Here is an 18,180-nt window from a genome sequence, read left to right as displayed (position 1 = left end):
CGTACTCCTTAATATATTATAATTTATCGTTGACAGACGACAGTCGATCGTTCGTTTCGCTGTCTCTCTTCTGTATCCTCGTATACGAGTGCATTTCTGATGGCGCATTTTACGTAATTAGTTATACGGGATCTAGAGAGAATAATAATCGTTATACATCGGTAGAGCTCGCTCGTGTGTATATGTTTTCCCTTTCTTTTTTTATTTCGTAGTTCAGCTGGAATACGTGATTTCTTTATTTTTATTTTTATTGTTGTTTGTTGTCGGTGGAATTCGAGAATTCTCGATTGAGAGGACAGTTTTGTTTTGTGCGGCCGGCGATACGTAAGGCGACACCCAGAGTCCAGCTTTCGATCGCGAACGCAGGAATATATTCTAAATATGTATTATTACCTATTTAAAAAAAGAAAAGAACAAAAAAAAAGAGAAGAAGAAGAAAGAACAAGAAACAAGAAAGTATGAATGAAAGGAGGAGAGAGAGAGAGGGAGAAGGGTTTTGGAACAGTTATCGTGTACGAAATGAATGTTAAATGTGTGTTTGTGAGAGAGAGTGAGAGAGAGAGAGAGAGAGAGAGAGAGAGAGAGAGAGAGAGAAGAAAGTTTATTGCTCTGTTGATTGTCGTCAGAATAAGACTGTTTCCCTCTGGTTCTACGTTTTATTCGATCATTTTTCTTCATCCCCGCCCCCAATTTCGTTTCTTATTCAAATCAACACTCGACTGTATATTTTGCGATTGTATATACATATATATATACGATGGTTGTGTTATCTAGTCAAAAGAAATTCGACGATGGATCTTTCCGTTCAGAGATTCACTCTTCCGCTCATCATCAACATTACACACACACTCTTTTTTAATTTTACGACTGAATGAAATCTTGTTAAATGAAACGATACTGTGCATATGTATAGCAACAATTCTGTGTACATTATGTTTGGAATATAAAGTTATATATGCATATATATATATATATATGGCTACGTTCGGAATAAAAGAGAAGATGATGAATCTAGACTGCGGATCTTTATGCACGCAAGACGTGCAAAGAACAGATGCATATATGCATAGAAAATATGTACAATTTGTCAGTAATGTGTTCAACATTAGATTTATCTCGTACAACATTGTCTGAACTAGGAGAAGGGGATATTTAACAGTTTTGTTTAAATTAATAATTTATTTATGGCGAAGAGTAGTATAATTTGCATTACAATAAATTTAAAGTAACTTTTTTATATTTGTAATACTCCATTGTTCACGTTTATGGGTTAATGTTAATTTATATTCTGAAAAGGAAGGTTCTGTATCATAGAGTGTAATCGGTGCATGTTTATATTTGTTTTAGTAGCGTTGTGGTATATAATTTGTACTTGTGATTTTCGATATTTCGGACAATCCAGGACTCTTTTTTAAGATTCCATGTACTTTTGCGCGAATTTGTTCGGTGTAACTACCGGGTACACTCCTTAAATGTTTAATACAGTCTAATTCGTTAAGAGTAGATCAATAATTTCTAAGTTTAACGCAGTCCATGAATATTTGTATCGAATTTCTGGACCGATAATTTCCAATCTGTTTATTGTGTTTGGTAGTATTCGTTAATGTGCTTTAATCAGTGTCAAATTTTGAGTAACTTGTGTTTGTTGGAATACATTCTAAGCAGTTGCAATTGCAACAATATCATTTTAATTAAAAGTTTCAACTGCCTGTTTGCAGAAATACAATGAAAAGTAAGAATTAATGGTTTCACTATTTTCAGGTGTTAAGAGAAACAAATCTAGTCATAAAATATTAAAATAAGTTTTGAATGGTACAGACATATTTTATAATTTTTTCCAGCATGCTTCTATGCGAAGTGGTGCTTTTGAACAAATTTTTTTAACCGAAGATAATTGATTCGTTAACAGGAAACGAAGCTGCATTCTTTCAGCCACTCTGTGTAAGCCGCGAACCTAATATTCGTATTTGAATATTACAAGAATCGGGGAAGAGTAACTTATAAGAAACACTTGTCTAAACTAATTCTGATTTCTTTCCCTCTTTGATTGTATACAGAGTCGCATCTGATACGGTCAGAAAATCACTCTTACTTTCTACCGTTTGGAAATAACACGTGCATAATGCAATTAACAAATCGAGCTAATCAACGAATCACGCGATTCGTCTGCTCTAATTATTCGCAACAAAGTAAACGAGATCCGGTTATTTCATTGTTGCACATTTTTCCTAATATTAAATGTGCCATATATCGACCGATTTCATCGATACTTTCATCTGTAAAAATTCACACACAAAAATCTCTCGTATCTTTCTTGATATTCTGGATATTTAAATGATAGCAAACGTTTAAAAAATGTTTCCTTAAACTTTTCCTCGACTTATTCGATTCGTATATTTTAATAGAAAATTTCTCCACGCTTCGTTATCCAAAATTCGCCAAGGCTTAAGTCCATATAGAACTAATTCCTTTTCGAACCACCTGCTATCTTTCCTAAATTTGCAGACTCCCTCAAATTAGGCGATATCTGCACTTTCTTCTTACACCGATCAAAATTACCAAGCTCTATTAATTGCCATTTACCTTTTTTTTTTTTCACACTCTACCTTGTTAACAAAAAATACGCCACAATAATCTGCTAATCTAACAGTGTAACTACAATATGTAAATCGTATTGCTAATACTAACACGTTCGTCGCAAATTTTGTTTCACTACCTTCACCGCTGATAAATCTTCAATTGCCTGCAGTTTCGAGCCAATACTGTATTAACTACTGCCTACTTTTCTTTACCTCCGGCATTTTGAAACATAGAAAACTACACAAGTTACTGTATCTTCGCACTTAAAGTTAGGAATTGTTAGGTGAGGCACGAATTGTAGAAGAGACTTTCCTGGAGTTACCAATCGAGCTAATTATTCTACGATACGTGTGTAATTGTTTCTGTTCCATCGAGTCACAGGTATGAAACGTTGTAATTATTGCGATTTATTGTCTATAATCGCAAACCCAAAATATACGGTGAAATATGTAGCATATGCTTCTTAAACCGAAGTAGGCAAAACGTATGCGAAATAAAAAGTATATTTTTAGAACCCTCTAACGAGAAGATAAATTTTAGGTCTCGTTTCTTTCACCTATTTTTCTCCGACAACAATACGTTTGCATAAACATCCGCAGCCTATAATCGACGATGAGAAATGTCTAATTACGTATGTTACCTTGTTGAAATTGTTCCAAGCGAATGTACATATATCTGCGAGAGAAAATTCGTCAGGTTCGTTTCGAATAACAAACTCAAATGTATAAGTGGATCTAATGGATTTTTATTAAAAAAGAGAAGAGAAAAGAACGTTACATAAGTAATATAAGTACAAAGAGCACATGTAGATACACTGTTCCAGCAAAACGATCGATGTATATAACATGTATATATCTCTCTCTATATATCTATATAAATTTACTTCATTTCTACAAATTCTTTTTACGTCTGCTTTATTATTTTTCTCATCGTTTTTACTCGATCTAGCCTTACGTTTTCTTCTGTCTTTCTATTTTTCTTTTTTTTTCTTAATTTAATTTGTGGTTACATTATAGAATACAGTATACCTCTGATCGACGATGACGAGATCGCCGATGGATTCTCCGAGGATTGCGTAAATTCCACTGAAAAGTCCCAGCATTCGTACGGAGGACTTAGCGATTATCGTCGTTTCTGATATTCTTGTGGAAATTCCCTTTCTGCGAAACGCGTTCAAGAATTCTACTGTTATTTTTCGAAACGCGTTCAAGAATTCTACTGTTTTCTTTTTTTCGAAACGCGTTCAAGTATTCTACTGTTATTTTTCGAAACGCGTTCAAGAATTCTACTGTTTTTTTTTTCGAAACGCATTCAAGAATTCTACTGTTTTTTTTCTTCGAAACGCGTTCAAGAATTCTACTGTTATTTTTCGAAACGCATTGAGGAATTCCGTTTTTTTTTTCAAAACGCGTTCAAGAATTCTACTCTTTTTGTTTTCGAAACGCGTTCAAGAATTCTACTGTTTTTTTTTCGAAACGCATTGAGGAATTCCGTTTTTTTTGTTCAAAACGCGTTCAAGAATTCTTCTGTTTTCTTTTTTCGAAACGCGTTCAAGAATTCTACTATTTTCTTTTTTTCGAAACGCGTTCGAGAATTCTACTGTTCTTTTTTTTTTCGAAATGCGTTCAAGAAGTCTACTCTTTTTGTTTTCGAAACGCGTTCAAGAATTCTACTGTTATTTTTCGAAACGCGTTCAAGAATTCTACTGTTCTTTTTTTTCGAAACGCGTTCAAGAATTCTACTCTTTTTGTTTTCGAAACGCATTTAAGAATTCTACTGTTTTTTTCTTCCGATACGAGAGAATAATCGTTCAAGGACACCGATTCTCCTCGTTCCGTATTCCATTTATCATTATCGACAATACACCGCGAACTATTTAAAACTGTTCTTGTCAAGTGATCGTCGACGGCTCCACTTTCAAACTAATAAAAAAGTTCTCCCTGTCCTCCCTATATCGAGTCTTCAATAAAAATTCCCTGGTGAACGAGTGCACCGGAAACTCGTACCCTTGAGCTTGTTTCTGACATTCCATTAACCAGAACGCAACCTCCATCACTCGTTTCATCCTCGAATCCACGTCTCTCGATCTCTCCACCTCCTTCGCGCAAACTTTACGCCTCGCAACGAGATTATTCCAACGATAGAAATATTTCCACGCTAAATCCTGCTCCCTTGTCGACCAAAACGAGTCCGTCTTCTCCTCGTAAATTGTTTTCTGATCTCTCCTGTACTTTATCCTAGTTAAAACCGACGCAATGATACCCTTGTCCGAGCTTTGCTTCTCTTCCAAATCCTCCTTAATTCTCACAGACGAATCTTTACTTATGTTAACGAAGTCTGCGGTTAAATACTTTGAACTACTTGTTTCATCGTTTATACGGTTAAGTTTGCTGTATTTTTGACGATTTTCCGGATTACTCAGACCGAGGATCTTCGCTAAAAGGTCAGCCACGTGTGGCATGAACGGTGGATTCTTCTCGACTTTGGCCCAAGCTCGACGATAAGCCGAGCTGCAAGGATTCTTGTAAAGTTTGCAAAGTCTCTCCATAACTTCGTATCTAAAGAGTTGGAAGAATTTATTCGAGGTGATGGGATTAATTGTCGGGAGATGTGAATTGTGCAATACCTGTTAGCATGGTGGATACGAAGATAAGACCAGCTGTTTCGCAGCCTGAAAATCGGCGGAGCTTGTAGACCAGCGAGGATCGATCTGCAGGAATGAAAGTTTCCCATGGCGAAACATTTTCTGGCTGCGTTGATCAGTCTCGCGATGATTCTGCTTCGCATGGCTAATTTTTTCACCGCCAGGATTTCGCTGACTGTCAAACAGGAGATTCGATGGCTGAAGGCTACCCAGGCGGCCAAGTTAGGCGCGTTTCGCGAGCTCCTTTGGAAGACTAGGATTTCTATTTCTTCTGGAGGGATTCGGACGAAGAGATCGCGATCTATGAGCGTTAACTGTTTTGACAGAATGGTGCTGTTTATGTCCCAAATCGTTATTCTGAAATCCATTCTGAGCAAGTTTTTTAGTTGGACGGTGGCACTGTTTTCTTCGGCCACGGATTTCTTCTTTTTCCTGTAAGGCACGTTTCCGGAGAAGATTCTTTCGAGAAAACTAGGTTTCTCTTCGGGGACGATGATCGATTCTTTCTCGCAGAGACACTTTTTTCTTCTGGAGAATAATTTACGTTTCACAGGTCGCTCCTTCTCGCGACGGTAATTTCTTAGGTGGTTCAAGTGTCGTCTCAGCTCCCTGTTGTAATTTAATTGAAAAGAAAAATGAAAATTTGGTTGTTTGTATCGCTGATTTTCGAGTGGTGTGCTTCAAGATGTCCACAAGTTTTTAAAAAATTTTTAATGCAAGTCAACTCTCTAAGTCCGAGTGAGACTCTAGAGTCGCATAGCAGAAATTTATGATTTTCACATTTTCATGCATTCCATACAGTGTAAAGTAGGCTGTTTTAACCCTGAAAAGAAAGTTTAAAACACTCCTGGATTTAGAGGGTTAATAAAAGTTCCTTAAAATGTACGGGACTCTGGATTCCCACTCGGACTTAGAATGTTAAAAAATTAAATTAAAATAAATTAATAATAAATTAAACATTAGCGGACAAAAATATTGCCTATTTTGTAAATCAGTCAAAAATGTATACTTTGTTGCCAAATCGACGAAGAAATACAATATATTTTGTGCCGTACAATATTACTAATTAGTTCAAAAATTAAAGGAAAAAGTATTATTTTATTTCATAAAATTATATTATTTCTTTTGTAAATCAGTCAAAAATGCATATATTGTCAAATCGGCAAAAAAATGTAACATATTTTGTCCCGTACAATTTTACTAATTAGTTTAAGTACGCCGTGAGATAAAAAGGGTTAAAACTCGCCAGTTCGCATTACTTTCACTACCTGTAAGCAGCAGAGGCAGGTCTAGGTCTGTACCAATACTCCGGAGTCCAGAACAGCACGACACGTCCTCTTGCAGTGCTGCCAACTGCTCCAAACCTACCCGACTGAAGAGCACAATACGAAATACTAGTAGCCAACTGACGACGTGACACGGGAAGTCTCAGTTCAGACTCAGCAGGTTGCCTTCTAACAGTAACCAAACTAAAAGACCTACGCCCCTGAAGAGTGCTTCGTTCTCCAGGTTGCACAGACCAAGGACCAAGAGCGTACAAAAAATGAGGCGCACTGCAGAGACCGTATCTCCTAAAATGCTTCGAAGGCTTCGAAGATTTGCAACAACCCTTTCTTTCACCTTCCCAAATTTTCACTCCATTTTCCATCAGAGTGTACAAATTCTGTTTACGTTTAATCGTCGGTTTCGAGGGTAAACACTCTCGTTCCCTTCGGGTCGGACCAAGAACCAATCCGGAGTGACAATTCTCCGGCACTCCGATTCCAAATCGAGATATCCTTCTCGTCAGACACCTCTTAGGACTTCTCTCCTCCTCGTCCAGTGTCTCTTCTTCGTACCACACGTTTCGTCTGTCGCTAACTTTGTCCTGGAAGATTCTCGCTTGCAGATGATTGCAAGGACAGCTCTGACAGGTGGCGAAGAATTTGTTCGCGTTGAGATACTTTCGGTTATGCTTGTCTCTGATGAAGAGAACGTCGCAAAGACCGCCGTTCTTCTTCTGTCTCTCCTTCAGACAGTGACACGTGGGCCAGCTGCGCGTACCTTTCTCAGCTTTGCTCGGAGAAAGATCTCTCAGCTCGTCCTTGATGTTCTCTAAACTGGCTCCGGCAAATCTTACGGGAATCGGAGTGTATCGACCGTCTGCTAACTCGTTGTGAGACGGTCCAAGGTAGAGGTCTCTCTGGCGCCATGTTGGGGGCGCGTAATCACCTGCACCTCCATAGTGAGTCCATATTCTGCGTTCGATTATGTCGGTATTAAAATTGGTAGCTTAAAATTAGAAGAGAAATTTTGTAAAAAGGAAAGGATGTTTTACTACCTGCATACAGCTTTTTCACCTTCCTTCTTAGGATCCTTCTGAATTTCGATCTCCGAGGAAAGAATGTACAAGGTTGAACTGCTCGAAGAACTAGCTGCAGTCGTTTCCGATAACGAACTTTCATCTACTCTCTTCACGAGCAAATTTTCCACGATTTCGCACCATTTCTTCCAGAGAATGTTTCGCCTGTGTATTCCGCCAAGCTCGAAGTAATTTATCCTTCCGTCGATAAATCTGATTATATTAATACTGGTCAGCTACCGTGTGTGCGGCTTAATTAAGTGTATTCACGGCGCAGTTTAATGAAATTATTCGTAGCGCGGTTTAATGGAAATTATTCATGGAAGATAGTGAAAGTTGTGAAAGTAGCCGCTCTTTATCTACATTCCTCAGGAAACGTCTACCTTGCCTTTAAGGTTTTGCGGTGTCTTCGGTTGAACACGCTCAAGCAGACGTATCGCAGAGGATATAGAGAGATAAGCTCGAAGCTCTCGATGCTGGGATCGAGGGAACGGGGACAGAAGAATTGGTTGTTCTTCGTGAAAACGTCAGCAGCAAGGATCAGCTTGGACGATGTTAAACCGAGGGAAACTTGTCGAATTCCACGTCCGTTTCTTGTCGTTTCAGCGAAAGGAGACTCGACGAGGATCGTGTCAGCGAAATCGGAGTATTCCGAAGCTAATAATTTTTTTATTCTGTCCTCTTCCGTTTCAAGGTTCTTCGTCTTATGGCGAGAACCTTTGGTTTTGCTTGTTACGGACATAGAGCGTAATTTTTACTTAAATAGAGAGGAAATTTGGTTTGTAAATGTGGCATTTATGAAGATCGATGTGACCGGAGAATTTTTTGGAAGGACGACCGATTTGTGGTACCAGATCTATCGCGAGAGGTTAATCTGTTCTAAACGAATCTGTGATCGAGATACACTTCTGATAGAGGGCGTTGGAAATTTTTGGAAATTTTGAGGAAGAGGTGAAACTTGAACTTGGATCAACGTGAAGTAATTAGAGAATCGCGTGTGTCGATCTAGAGTGTTTAGTTCGACTAGGTATAGTCGGTGGAAGAAATGTAGCGAAGTTGCAAATTGAAACTTTAAGCGGCTTTCGTCGAAGCTTTATCGCCTTTTGCTCAACAATAATTGATATTATTAAATATGCATATTAAAAGTTAACCTGCAGTTCTCAAGGATCAAGACGCAGGCAAATTTTTTAAATACACTGCAATGGAAAAACCGACCATGAATGAGTCACGAGTTCCTTATCTCCCTCAGTTTGTTGTTCCAGCGCTCTAATTACGTGTATAGTCGGTGGAAGGAATACGGCGAGGTCGTAAATTAAAGCATCAACTAGCGATACAGATTGATACAGTGATATCAAGGGCTTTACGTTTTTCGATTGGGACTGAATCAAAGCAAAGGTACACTTCACGCAGCCCTGACCGAGATATCGAACCTTATCTTCTCAGGTTTCCGTCAGGTAGCTTGTCGATATGCTCGAACATGTAAATATTGACACCTGACCGATTATACGATCTTCCTATTATATCGCTTCCACGAACTATACTTCACGCGGCCTTGACTAAAATTTCGAATCTTTATCTTCTCAAATTTCTCTTGATTCGCTTATCTATATGCTCGAACATGTAAATCTTGACACCTGAGTGAACTTACAATTTCGCTATACTTCTTTCACCGACTATACTTCGACACCTGACCAATTTTACGACCTTGTTATGTCGTTTCCACAAACTGTACTTCACACAGCCTTAACGGAAGTTTCAAGAGCTTATTTACTCAAACTTCTGTCGATCAGCTTGTCGATATTCTCGAACGCGTAAACTTTGACGTAAAGTCCGATATTCCTTCCATCGACTATACCGTGACTTTCATTTCGTAAGAGTGTTATTCAACGGATGGGAAGAAAGTGAAGAAACGCTCGAGTTCCATTAGGTATCATCGTCTTTATTTTTCAGTTCGATGCCTCCGTCGAGTCACACGACCTGTACATTAGTCGGCGACGGAGAGGGACTAAGTTTCGCTTCTGTTTTTTTTTCTTTTTTTTTCGGTTTTTTTTTTTTTCAAAGACACCCGGCTCCGCGTGATAAAAGGTTGTCGCGGCGCTAGTTGTCTCGCTTGGTTAAGGATACTTCTTGTATTTTTTTTTCTTTTTTTTCTTTTTTTATTTTAGCCTTCTTACTCCTTACTCGATAATAAATAACATATAAAAAAAGACGTACAGGTAAAAGATGTAAAAAAGAAGCTCGCCAATAGGGGGAGCGATTCTTTCGTCTAGAATAAAAAGTCGATGTTAGAGGTTCAAAGAGCGTGCAAAAATGTACAAAGTGGCAGAGGTACATGGTGGACTCCTAAAAACGGATCGTTTCGACTTTTCTTGCATTTTTTTTTCCTTTTTTTCTTTTTTTTTTTTTGCTTTTCTCTTGTCTGCTTACGAACGAAAGCTAATGTTTCTTATCGGTTACTATGCTCCGGGTTCACTTTGATGGTGACTTTATTGTTCAGAGCGGACGCGAGCTTCTCGATGCTACTCTGGGCCAGCTTTCCAGGCTCTGAATTCGTTGTCTCGTTGACGGACACTGCTGTATTCTCAGGGATCGGCTTAATCGCTGGCTGTGATTCCTGAAACGCAGAAGAAACTTTTATTACATTCTCGATCTCCTATCACTTCCCTGTCGTACAACATCTCTTCTCTACTTGGTAATCACGCTGTTCGAAGACAGACGTGTAATTAAACTGTAATTCCTGCCTTTGTCGTTTGTTTCTCGGGACATGATTTCTCTTTGTAAACGTCATGTATTATACTTACATTACCGCTCGTGAGTTTAATCGCGTAATGCAAAAGTGCGGTGTAATTGAATTCATTTCATTCGAGTCGATGAAATTCTAATTCCATTTATCAGATTAAAAATTTTATTTCAAACTTAACAGAGTGAAGTTTATTATTCTCGCTTAATTCATCTGTTTCTGTAGTTACTCTCAATTTTACTGTAATTTAACGAATGCGATCAAACTTTTCAGATTAGAGTCTCTGTACCCATAAAAATGAGGAAATAAAGAGCCTTGGCTGTGGTTTCAATTCCCACTGGTCGCTCAAATTTTTCCTCGAATCCTACACTTTTCAGCGATAGTGCTTGTCCTCCAACAATATTAATTCTTTCTCACACACAATCCAATTATTCTATCCAAGATTCCAATTTATAAAACCTTTTTAGTTATTAAATAAGCCACTCAAAAGCCAAAATGATTAACTCCACATTTAGATCCACCAATTTTACTATCGAAGCACACGCTTGGCCCCCAAACTTTTCATAAATAAAACAAATTTAAATTTAGTCACTTTGTCTTCCGAGATTCGCAGATAAATAAATCCAAATATTCTATCCACGGTTTTAATTCGCAAAACCTTTTTAATTATTAAACGAGCCACTCAAAAGCCAAAATGACCAACTCCACTTTAGATATTCCTCCAATTTTACTATCTAAGCACACGTTTGGCGCTCAATTTTCCATAAATAAAACAAACTTAAATTTAATAACTTTGTCCTCCGAGTGTCTCAAATAAAAACCCCCAACATTCTAATCTCTTTTTAGAATCAAAGCACACGCTAAATTTAGTCACTTTATCTTCCAAGTGTCTCAAATAAGCACCCAACTTTCCAACCTCTTCAATCTTAAAAAAAAAAAAGAAAACCAACTCACCCCATCAGTCTTTCTTCTTAGGTTAGATCTTTGCAACGTGGCAGCCAACTCGTTCTGCAGCCTCGACACAACTGGCCCGTTCGCCAGTTCATCCGTACCATTCCTATCGGATCGAGACTGTTGCGACAGAAAGTCAAGCTTCGACGGTTGTTTAGCTTCTCCTTCATAAGCTCCTATCCTAATAGCAACTTTTCCAGTACTCGGTTTCAAGTTCTGCGTGTTAACACCTGCCGTAGACGCGTTACTCTTCGATGTGTCCAATATAGGACTTGTCGTTGCCTCTTTTCCGTTCACCTGCGGCTTGTTTCCGGTACCGTTGTGTCGTGGACTTCCGTTCGCCGTCGCGGACGTCGAGTTCTGTATCGGGAAGTAGGTTGGCGGCGGTTTCGGGATCACCGGGTTAGGCGTCTCTTTCAGCTTGAACGACTCGATGCTCTGCATCTCCACCGAGTCCTCCGCGCTCTTGGTCTTCGAGGGGAGCGGAAGCGGAGGCGGCGCCGGTGGTGCTGGAGGCGCCGGAGGTGCCGGAGGAGCCACCTGAGGCGCCGGAGGAGACGCCTGAGGTGCCGGAGGCGCCGGCGGGATGTTTATTGGCGCCGTGTTCAATACCCTTTTCTCTTGCTCCTGATAACAGTATCGAACGGGAATAAGGTACAATAAATAGCAATTTCTGGAGTAGAGAGAAAAATACGTAGACAGACAAACGTTTATTTTTCTTTTCTCCTTTGAGTGAATTTATTTGGACCGTTTGGTACCGTAAACTGGGCGAAGGTTGGTAGGAAAATTGACATTTTTACATTTGCTTTAACCCTTTGAACTCGTTTGTCGAGTGTGACTCGTCGTCAATTTTATTCACAGGTACTCCTATGTCGAGTTACACTCGACACTTTTAAATTGCCAGTTTAAATATGTATTATATTTTGCAATATTTTTTTTTTTACCTAGAGAAGCAGAAACGTGTATATGTTCCTTAATGTTATTTTCAATATGTGTAATTAGTAAAAAAAATTGATTCCTATCAAATTGTCTTTTGAAGTATGTTTCAAATAAAACACTTAAAATAATGCGGAGTTGTTGGAAAGAAAATGTAAAAAAAATTCTATTGTAACATTGCATCTTTTGCGATTGTGCTACGAGTATGAAAATGCATCAAATTTTTGTTCTTCTTGTGCAATTAACTTGATTCTGTAATACACGTAACAACTAAAGTTTTACCAATCTGAAGTTACATCGACACTTAAATTTCTTTCATTTTACGTTCAACGCACTCTCTTCTACATTTTTTTATTCATAAGCACGACGAATGTATTTTTAAATTAATTAGCTCTTTGATGTAATTCAAGACACACAGAATGATTAGTTATTGCGATCTAAACTTTTATCTACTTATTTACATCTTAACTAAAATCTAACTACCGTGTGTACAACCGCCAACGTTACCCCGTACTATCAGCGTTCCCCCAGTTTGCGGTATCTCGAAAACGTGACAAGTTATGAAAGGTCCTCGCTAGACGAGGATTTAACGGTGATGAGACAATTGATAAGTAATCGATAACTAACATCGTACGGCGTAATGGTAACCAACACGCGACTCTTCCTCCGTTCACCGTTGCTCATCAAACCGTTCATGTCTTCGGTTTCAGAAGCCTGCCATTTTTTCTTTCAACCAACTTTCCTTCGCTGCACAAACGCAACGTAACCGCTTATAACGGTTCAATTCCCTCTCGCCACTTTTTTTTTACTATAAATCACTCAGTTAATCAATATCCTCCTCCGAGAAGAAATCGTGTTGATCGTGTTACGTACTCCGCGTTTCTCCAAACACTGTCACAACGCCACGTTCAAAGGTCTCTCTCTATCTCTCTCTTCCTGAACGTTGTTATTTTTCACGAATTAACGTTCGTCTCGCGGTTGAAACGTCGGATAAACGGTTTTTCGTTAATCACACCCGTCCCCGTCGTCTACATTTTGCGGTATCCTGGCGCGTTTCAATGGCGGCCACCTTGAAACCGATCGCGTACCACTGAAAACAGAGTCACGAGCGTTGCCTCCGCGGCGGCAGCAGGCACTTATGTAAGTCTCCTATTATTTTGCACGTCTGCCGCAATTCGTAAGAAGTCTAGCCTAGCCGAGCGACGTCGGTCACACAACCTGGGAAAACCTTGGTTTTGCAGAGAACACGCGCGCATTTAGAACCGAACGAGCCGGTTAGCGAGCGTCGCGTCGACTAACACCGCGCGAATCGCTGAACCGTCTGTTAAGAACAGCGTCGTCGATCGTAGTCCGATAACTCCGATTATGTAATGACTCATCGAATCTCCCGGTAAAAATTTTATCGTATTGGAACACAATCGAACCGCGGTGTGTGTGTGTTTTTTTTTCTGTTACGGTGTAAATTATTGTACGAGGAATAGGAGCAACGATAATCACGGAGAACATTGATTAGCGGATCGTTAATTAATGGAATCGTTCGAGCGTATGAAGTTCGATTTAGAAAGCATTCTACCGCTTTACCGTTTATTGTATCGTAATCCGATGCTAGAGGCTTGCTTAATTAGTCGAACCGTGATTCAATTAAGGGCGTGATTTACCGTTCTTTCTTCTTTTTCTTTTCTTCGTTTGTTTAACGCGACAATAACGAGACAGAGAAAAGAGAGAGAGGTGCTTCGATATCTCGCGCGGTAGATTCAGACGTGTACCGAGAAGAAGGTATTACAGGTAAACGTACGTGACTATAAGAGATCGCTTCTCTATCTCTTTGTGGCGTCGCTTCGACGATATACCTTCTGTCTGCGGTGTGTATAACAGTTAATAAACGCGTTGCTCGTACATAAATTCAGGTGCAGCTGAGCGTATTGCCTGAGTGCACACGCTTCAACGTTCCTCCTTGTCTCTCCCTCGTCTCTCCCTGTCTCTCCTTCTCTCACTCGAGACGATATAGCTACAGAGACCCTCCTGAAGGAATATACGCTGTTTGTAATTTTCGTACGTTCTTATCTGTTTGCTTTGGCAGATCCTGAGAGTAATGGTTGTGTAATTAAAACGACGCAATCAGAGAGACGGTCTTTTCCTCCTCCTCCTCCTCTCTCTCTCTCTCTTTGTTTCTGTGTGTTTGAATCGCGAATCGTCGATGAAATGCTACCAAGTGCCTTATTTGCTTTGTATCCGAGTATTTCTTCTGCTCTCCCCTTCGTTTCTTTCTTTTTTTCTCCTTTTTATATCAATATTTAATCTCGAGCTCGGTTGCCAGGCAGAACGCGATGTGCTCGCCGCTCGAGATACGTTTTCACCCGCCGCTTCAATTGCCAGTGTTGCTAATAGGATTTTTAATTAACCGCTTACGTATATATATACATGTGTATCCCTAGTTCCGCTTTTTCCATCGTACACGAATACTCCAGGCGCGTTGTGCACCGTCTTTCTTCCATCTGTCTACCTTCTTTCTCAGCCTCGATAATTGTTCGCGGGCCGCGCCCGAGGAATTTTACCTCGTCGCGAGATCTTTGTTTTTTTTTTTTCGTGTAATTAGAAGCTGCTAGGATGGTGTCTTCGTTGTTGAAGAAAGGAATACGGTGAAAGTGGTAAACCGCGGTGTTTTAACCTTCGTTACGCGTTACAATTAGAATATGCAAAGAAAAAAAAAATGAAAAACTCCTTTCTACGTGTATTCTCCCTTTTCATTCTTTTGGCGTGAGGATTAATCATTAAGGAAATTCACGGGAGATAGAAGTTTCAGTGGTAGTAAATTATTTTGCGAAATTGCGGGGAGCTTTAATCTTCGTTATGCGGTAGAATTAGAGTATGCAATAAAAAAGGGAAATCATCTCGATATTCTTATACTCCCTTTTCTTTCTTTTGGCGTGACGATTAATAATTAAGGAAATTCACAGGAGATAGAAGTGAATTATTTTTAAGAATTTGCACCGAGCTTTAATCTTCGTTTCGCGTTACAATTGGAATATAGAAAAAGAAAAATGTGTATCCTCCCTTTTCTTTCTTCTAGCATAAGTATTAATAATTAACGAAACTCACACGAGATAGGTGTAAATTATATTTAAGAATTTGCACCGAGCTTTAATCTTCGTTTCACGTTACAATTAGAATATGCAAAAAAAAAAAAAAAAATACCTCTCTATGTGTATCCTCCCTTTTTATTTTAGCAGAATGATTAATAACTAAGAAAATTCAGACTAGACAGAAGTTTCAATGCCGAAAAATAATTTTACAAATTTGCACTGAACTTGAACCTTCGTTACGCGTTACAATTGCAATCTGCAAAAATACAAATAAAAATAGCTCTCTAACTACATCCTCTCTTTCCTTTCATTTAGCATGATAATGTAATGATCAACCAAATTTACACGAGACAGAAGTTTCAACGGCACTAAATAATTCCTCGAATTTGCACAAATTTACCTGTTATCGCGTTTATCGCAACGAGGAAGGTCGCGTTCAAATAAATACCGCGCACGATTTTCAATACATACCAGCGGAAAAAAGATCACGGATTAAAGGAACACACACGCGCGATATTTAGTTTATTTAGCAAACAACGATAAAGCTTATCAACATCTTACCTGCTCCGCAGGCTGTTCGGAGAATTGAACTTTCTGCTGGACAGAGTTGAACATCTTCCTATGGGCACGTTTGAACTCCTCCATCAGCTGTAACAGGAATTCAACTCGTGCTTTATCGACTTTTCCCACTTATTAGATACCCTAATCGAATTGAACGCGAAGCGACAAGTGAAGCACACACGATGAAATAACGAGCGGTACTATCCGCGTTCGCCAGCGAACTGAACTCGCGGAGAACCGAGGCGCTGAAGCAGAGCGCGCCTCGGAGAATCGCTGTGAATCCGTCGTTTCGACGGACACGCTCATCAACGAAAGTTCGATCATGAGCAACAGAGTCCCGCGATCATTTTTAATTAGACTAAACTCTCTCTCTCTCTCTCTCTTTCTACTCATTATTACCACACTTCACGTGTTCAATCATCCTGCTGCTCCCCTTACTTTATTTTCTCTACGCCGCCAGACTCCGCGCGTTTCACCGAGTATCTATTAGAGAAAAAATATGGAAGAACGAAAATATGGTACGATCGAAGGGTAATTAAACAGACCACTCGACTGTACGGGTTAAATAGAACGATTAAATAAACGATTTTACACGTCGAGTACTTCCAATGGGGAATTTCAATGTGAATGAACTCGAGGCGTGTTAGGTGGAACTGACAAGCGTTAGGATGCCACGCGAGAGATCGAGTGGGTGTTTGTGATACGAGAATCAGGTTCTCACACGAGGGAAGGGAACGCGTGATACGAATGCCTGCGAGTATGGTTGCACTGAGTGCGCCGGTATCTCAAAAGAGGGTTCTACGATGTTTCTAGTTGAAGTTCAAAAGTCGCGAAAGATAAAATAGAAAAACACGGATCTTGCCTACCGTCGTTTCTTCACAATATCAAATATTGACTCACCTTATCGTGTGTGACTTTCTGTTCTTGCGCCCTCAGTGCTTCCGGGTTTTGCAGCTTCCGCGGCTCGAGCGCCTTCTCCTTAGCTGCGTCCATTTTCGCCGCGTTATTCATACTCCTCTGAAATAGATGCATCCACGCGATTTATATACTTATCTACGATCGATAATCTCCCGATGCAACGCACCGTCTTAGTCACGGTTACTACGAAAGTGTATCGATCACTGAATGAAATAGGTCGCTGATAAGAATCGCGCCAGGAGATCTCACGCGCATCGATCGAACGAAAACGAAGACTCAATTTCGTCACAGTAGGTAACAGTGTTTTAGAAAAATACTATCCCCTACCATGCAGAATCGTTATCTTCGCGACATGACGCATAAGATACCCGTCGATGAAGAGAAAAGGTGTCTATTTATCGGAATAGAATGGAACAACGTCGTGACGACTCTTCTTCGATTCGTATAAAAAGCGCTGAGAAAACATCAACATTCGATGGATCTCCTCGTTTCCGAAACCGCAGAACAAGTACGTCACAGAGGAAATAGAATCGCGCCGGAGCCACAGAGGTGGAATAATAGAAACCTCTGCGGAGAATCGATCGAATATTCGTTGAAAAATCCGGAATTCCGGTAAAGTGTCGGGTGATTCGCGTAAACAATCTTGGTAAAGCTACGCAACGTCGAGTGTGTATTTCGTTCCTTGGAGGTAAGGTGAAGAAAAATGAGTCGACGGGGAAGGATTCTCCTACCTGCTGCGCCCGCCTCTGCAACTCCTGCGTGATTGCTGTGCTCAGATCGGTGCAGACGATCGGCGACGTTCTTGTCGCGGTGTTACGAGACACGGCGTGCACGGTTGCGGCTGTGTCGTTGGTTTTATTGGTCCCTGTGGAGGCAGCTGTGATCGAGCCGAAGGAGACCGTCGACGGTGGCTCGCAGGAGGACGTCGACAACGAGGAGGAGGTCGACGCGGAGTCTTTGCTGCATGAAGACTCGAGGCTCGACTCGGTCTCCGTTGATCCTGTGCTGCCCATCGACATCGTGCTGCCCATTTGCATGCCCTTTGCGTTCATTGGCTTCGTTTCTGCGGGAATCGAGACGTCTTTGCGTTATTTTGCGATTGGAACTTTGTAGAAGTTGATGGTTGGTGTTGGAACGTTGAAGCATTGGAAATTGTTGCGAATGGATTTTAACGATTCAGGATTCTTGCTTTTGCTGGGAGAAGTTGGGGATGTTGAGTTTATTGTACAGAGTGTTTTATTTGTGATGGATATTTAACTCTTTGAGGTTGGACCACGGAATATTCCCGGTAAGGCGTTTTTACCTTCTGAACGCTCTGTGGGACGCCCTTTGTCTGCAGAAACGTACCGCTGGTCCCCAGATGTGAAAGGGCGAGACTTCGAAGGTGCTAAAGTGGTAAGAAGAGTAAGTAGAACATGCTGTTCCT

General features: G+C 40.2%; 2 protein-coding genes across 2 annotated transcripts in view; both read right to left on the bottom strand.

Moving 5' to 3' along the window:
* Nucleotides 1–4,471: 4,471 nt before the first annotated feature.
* Nucleotides 4,472–8,307, bottom strand: LOC108572618. Its single transcript, XM_017934874.1, has 5 exons — nt 7,949–8,307; nt 7,545–7,778; nt 6,493–7,461; nt 5,207–5,833; nt 4,472–5,138 (listed from the first exon to the last, which is right to left on the bottom strand). Exons 1-5 carry the CDS (start codon nt 8,305–8,307, stop codon nt 4,472–4,474), a joined length of 2,856 nt encoding a protein of 951 aa, XP_017790363.1.
* A 1,237-nt stretch (nt 8,308–9,544) lies between these two features.
* The window catches only part of LOC108572786 (biofilm and cell wall regulator 1), a 51,512-nt gene continuing 42,876 nt past the window's right edge, over nt 9,545–18,180 (bottom strand). Inside the window, exons 10-14 of the mRNA XM_017935069.1 lie at nt 17,486–17,817; nt 16,737–16,853; nt 15,837–15,923; nt 11,260–11,883; nt 9,545–10,179 (exon numbers count right to left, since the gene is read on the bottom strand). Of these exons, the coding sequence (XP_017790558.1) occupies nt 10,012–10,179; nt 11,260–11,883; nt 15,837–15,923; nt 16,737–16,853; nt 17,486–17,817 (1,328 nt within the window). The 3' untranslated portion in view covers nt 9,545–10,011. The remainder of the gene's footprint in view (nt 10,180–11,259; nt 11,884–15,836; nt 15,924–16,736; nt 16,854–17,485; nt 17,818–18,180) is intronic.

Source organism: Habropoda laboriosa, unplaced genomic scaffold (assembly GCF_001263275.1).
Source record: "Habropoda laboriosa isolate 0110345459 unplaced genomic scaffold, ASM126327v1 scaffold22, whole genome shotgun sequence".
Lineage (NCBI taxonomy): Eukaryota > Metazoa > Arthropoda > Insecta > Hymenoptera > Apidae > Habropoda > Habropoda laboriosa.
The sequence above is the reverse complement of the archived record's forward strand: the minus strand, read 5'-3'. Positions and strand labels throughout refer to the sequence as shown.

What these genes read in the sequence shown, in the direction of transcription:
- LOC108572618 (XM_017934874.1), bottom strand. Translation starts at nt 8,307, where the DNA reads ATGTCCGTAACAAGCAAAACCAAAGGTTCTCGCCATAAGACGAAGAAC. An exon ending in CGCAAAACCTTAAAGGCAAG is followed by an intron (nt 7,779 to 7,948) that starts GTAGACGTTTCC and finishes TAATATAATCAG; the next exon opens with ATTTATCGACGGAAGGATAA. An exon ending in GGTGAAAAAGCTGTATGCAG is followed by an intron (nt 7,462 to 7,544) that starts GTAGTAAAACAT and finishes AATCGAACGCAG; the next exon opens with AATATGGACTCACTATGGAG.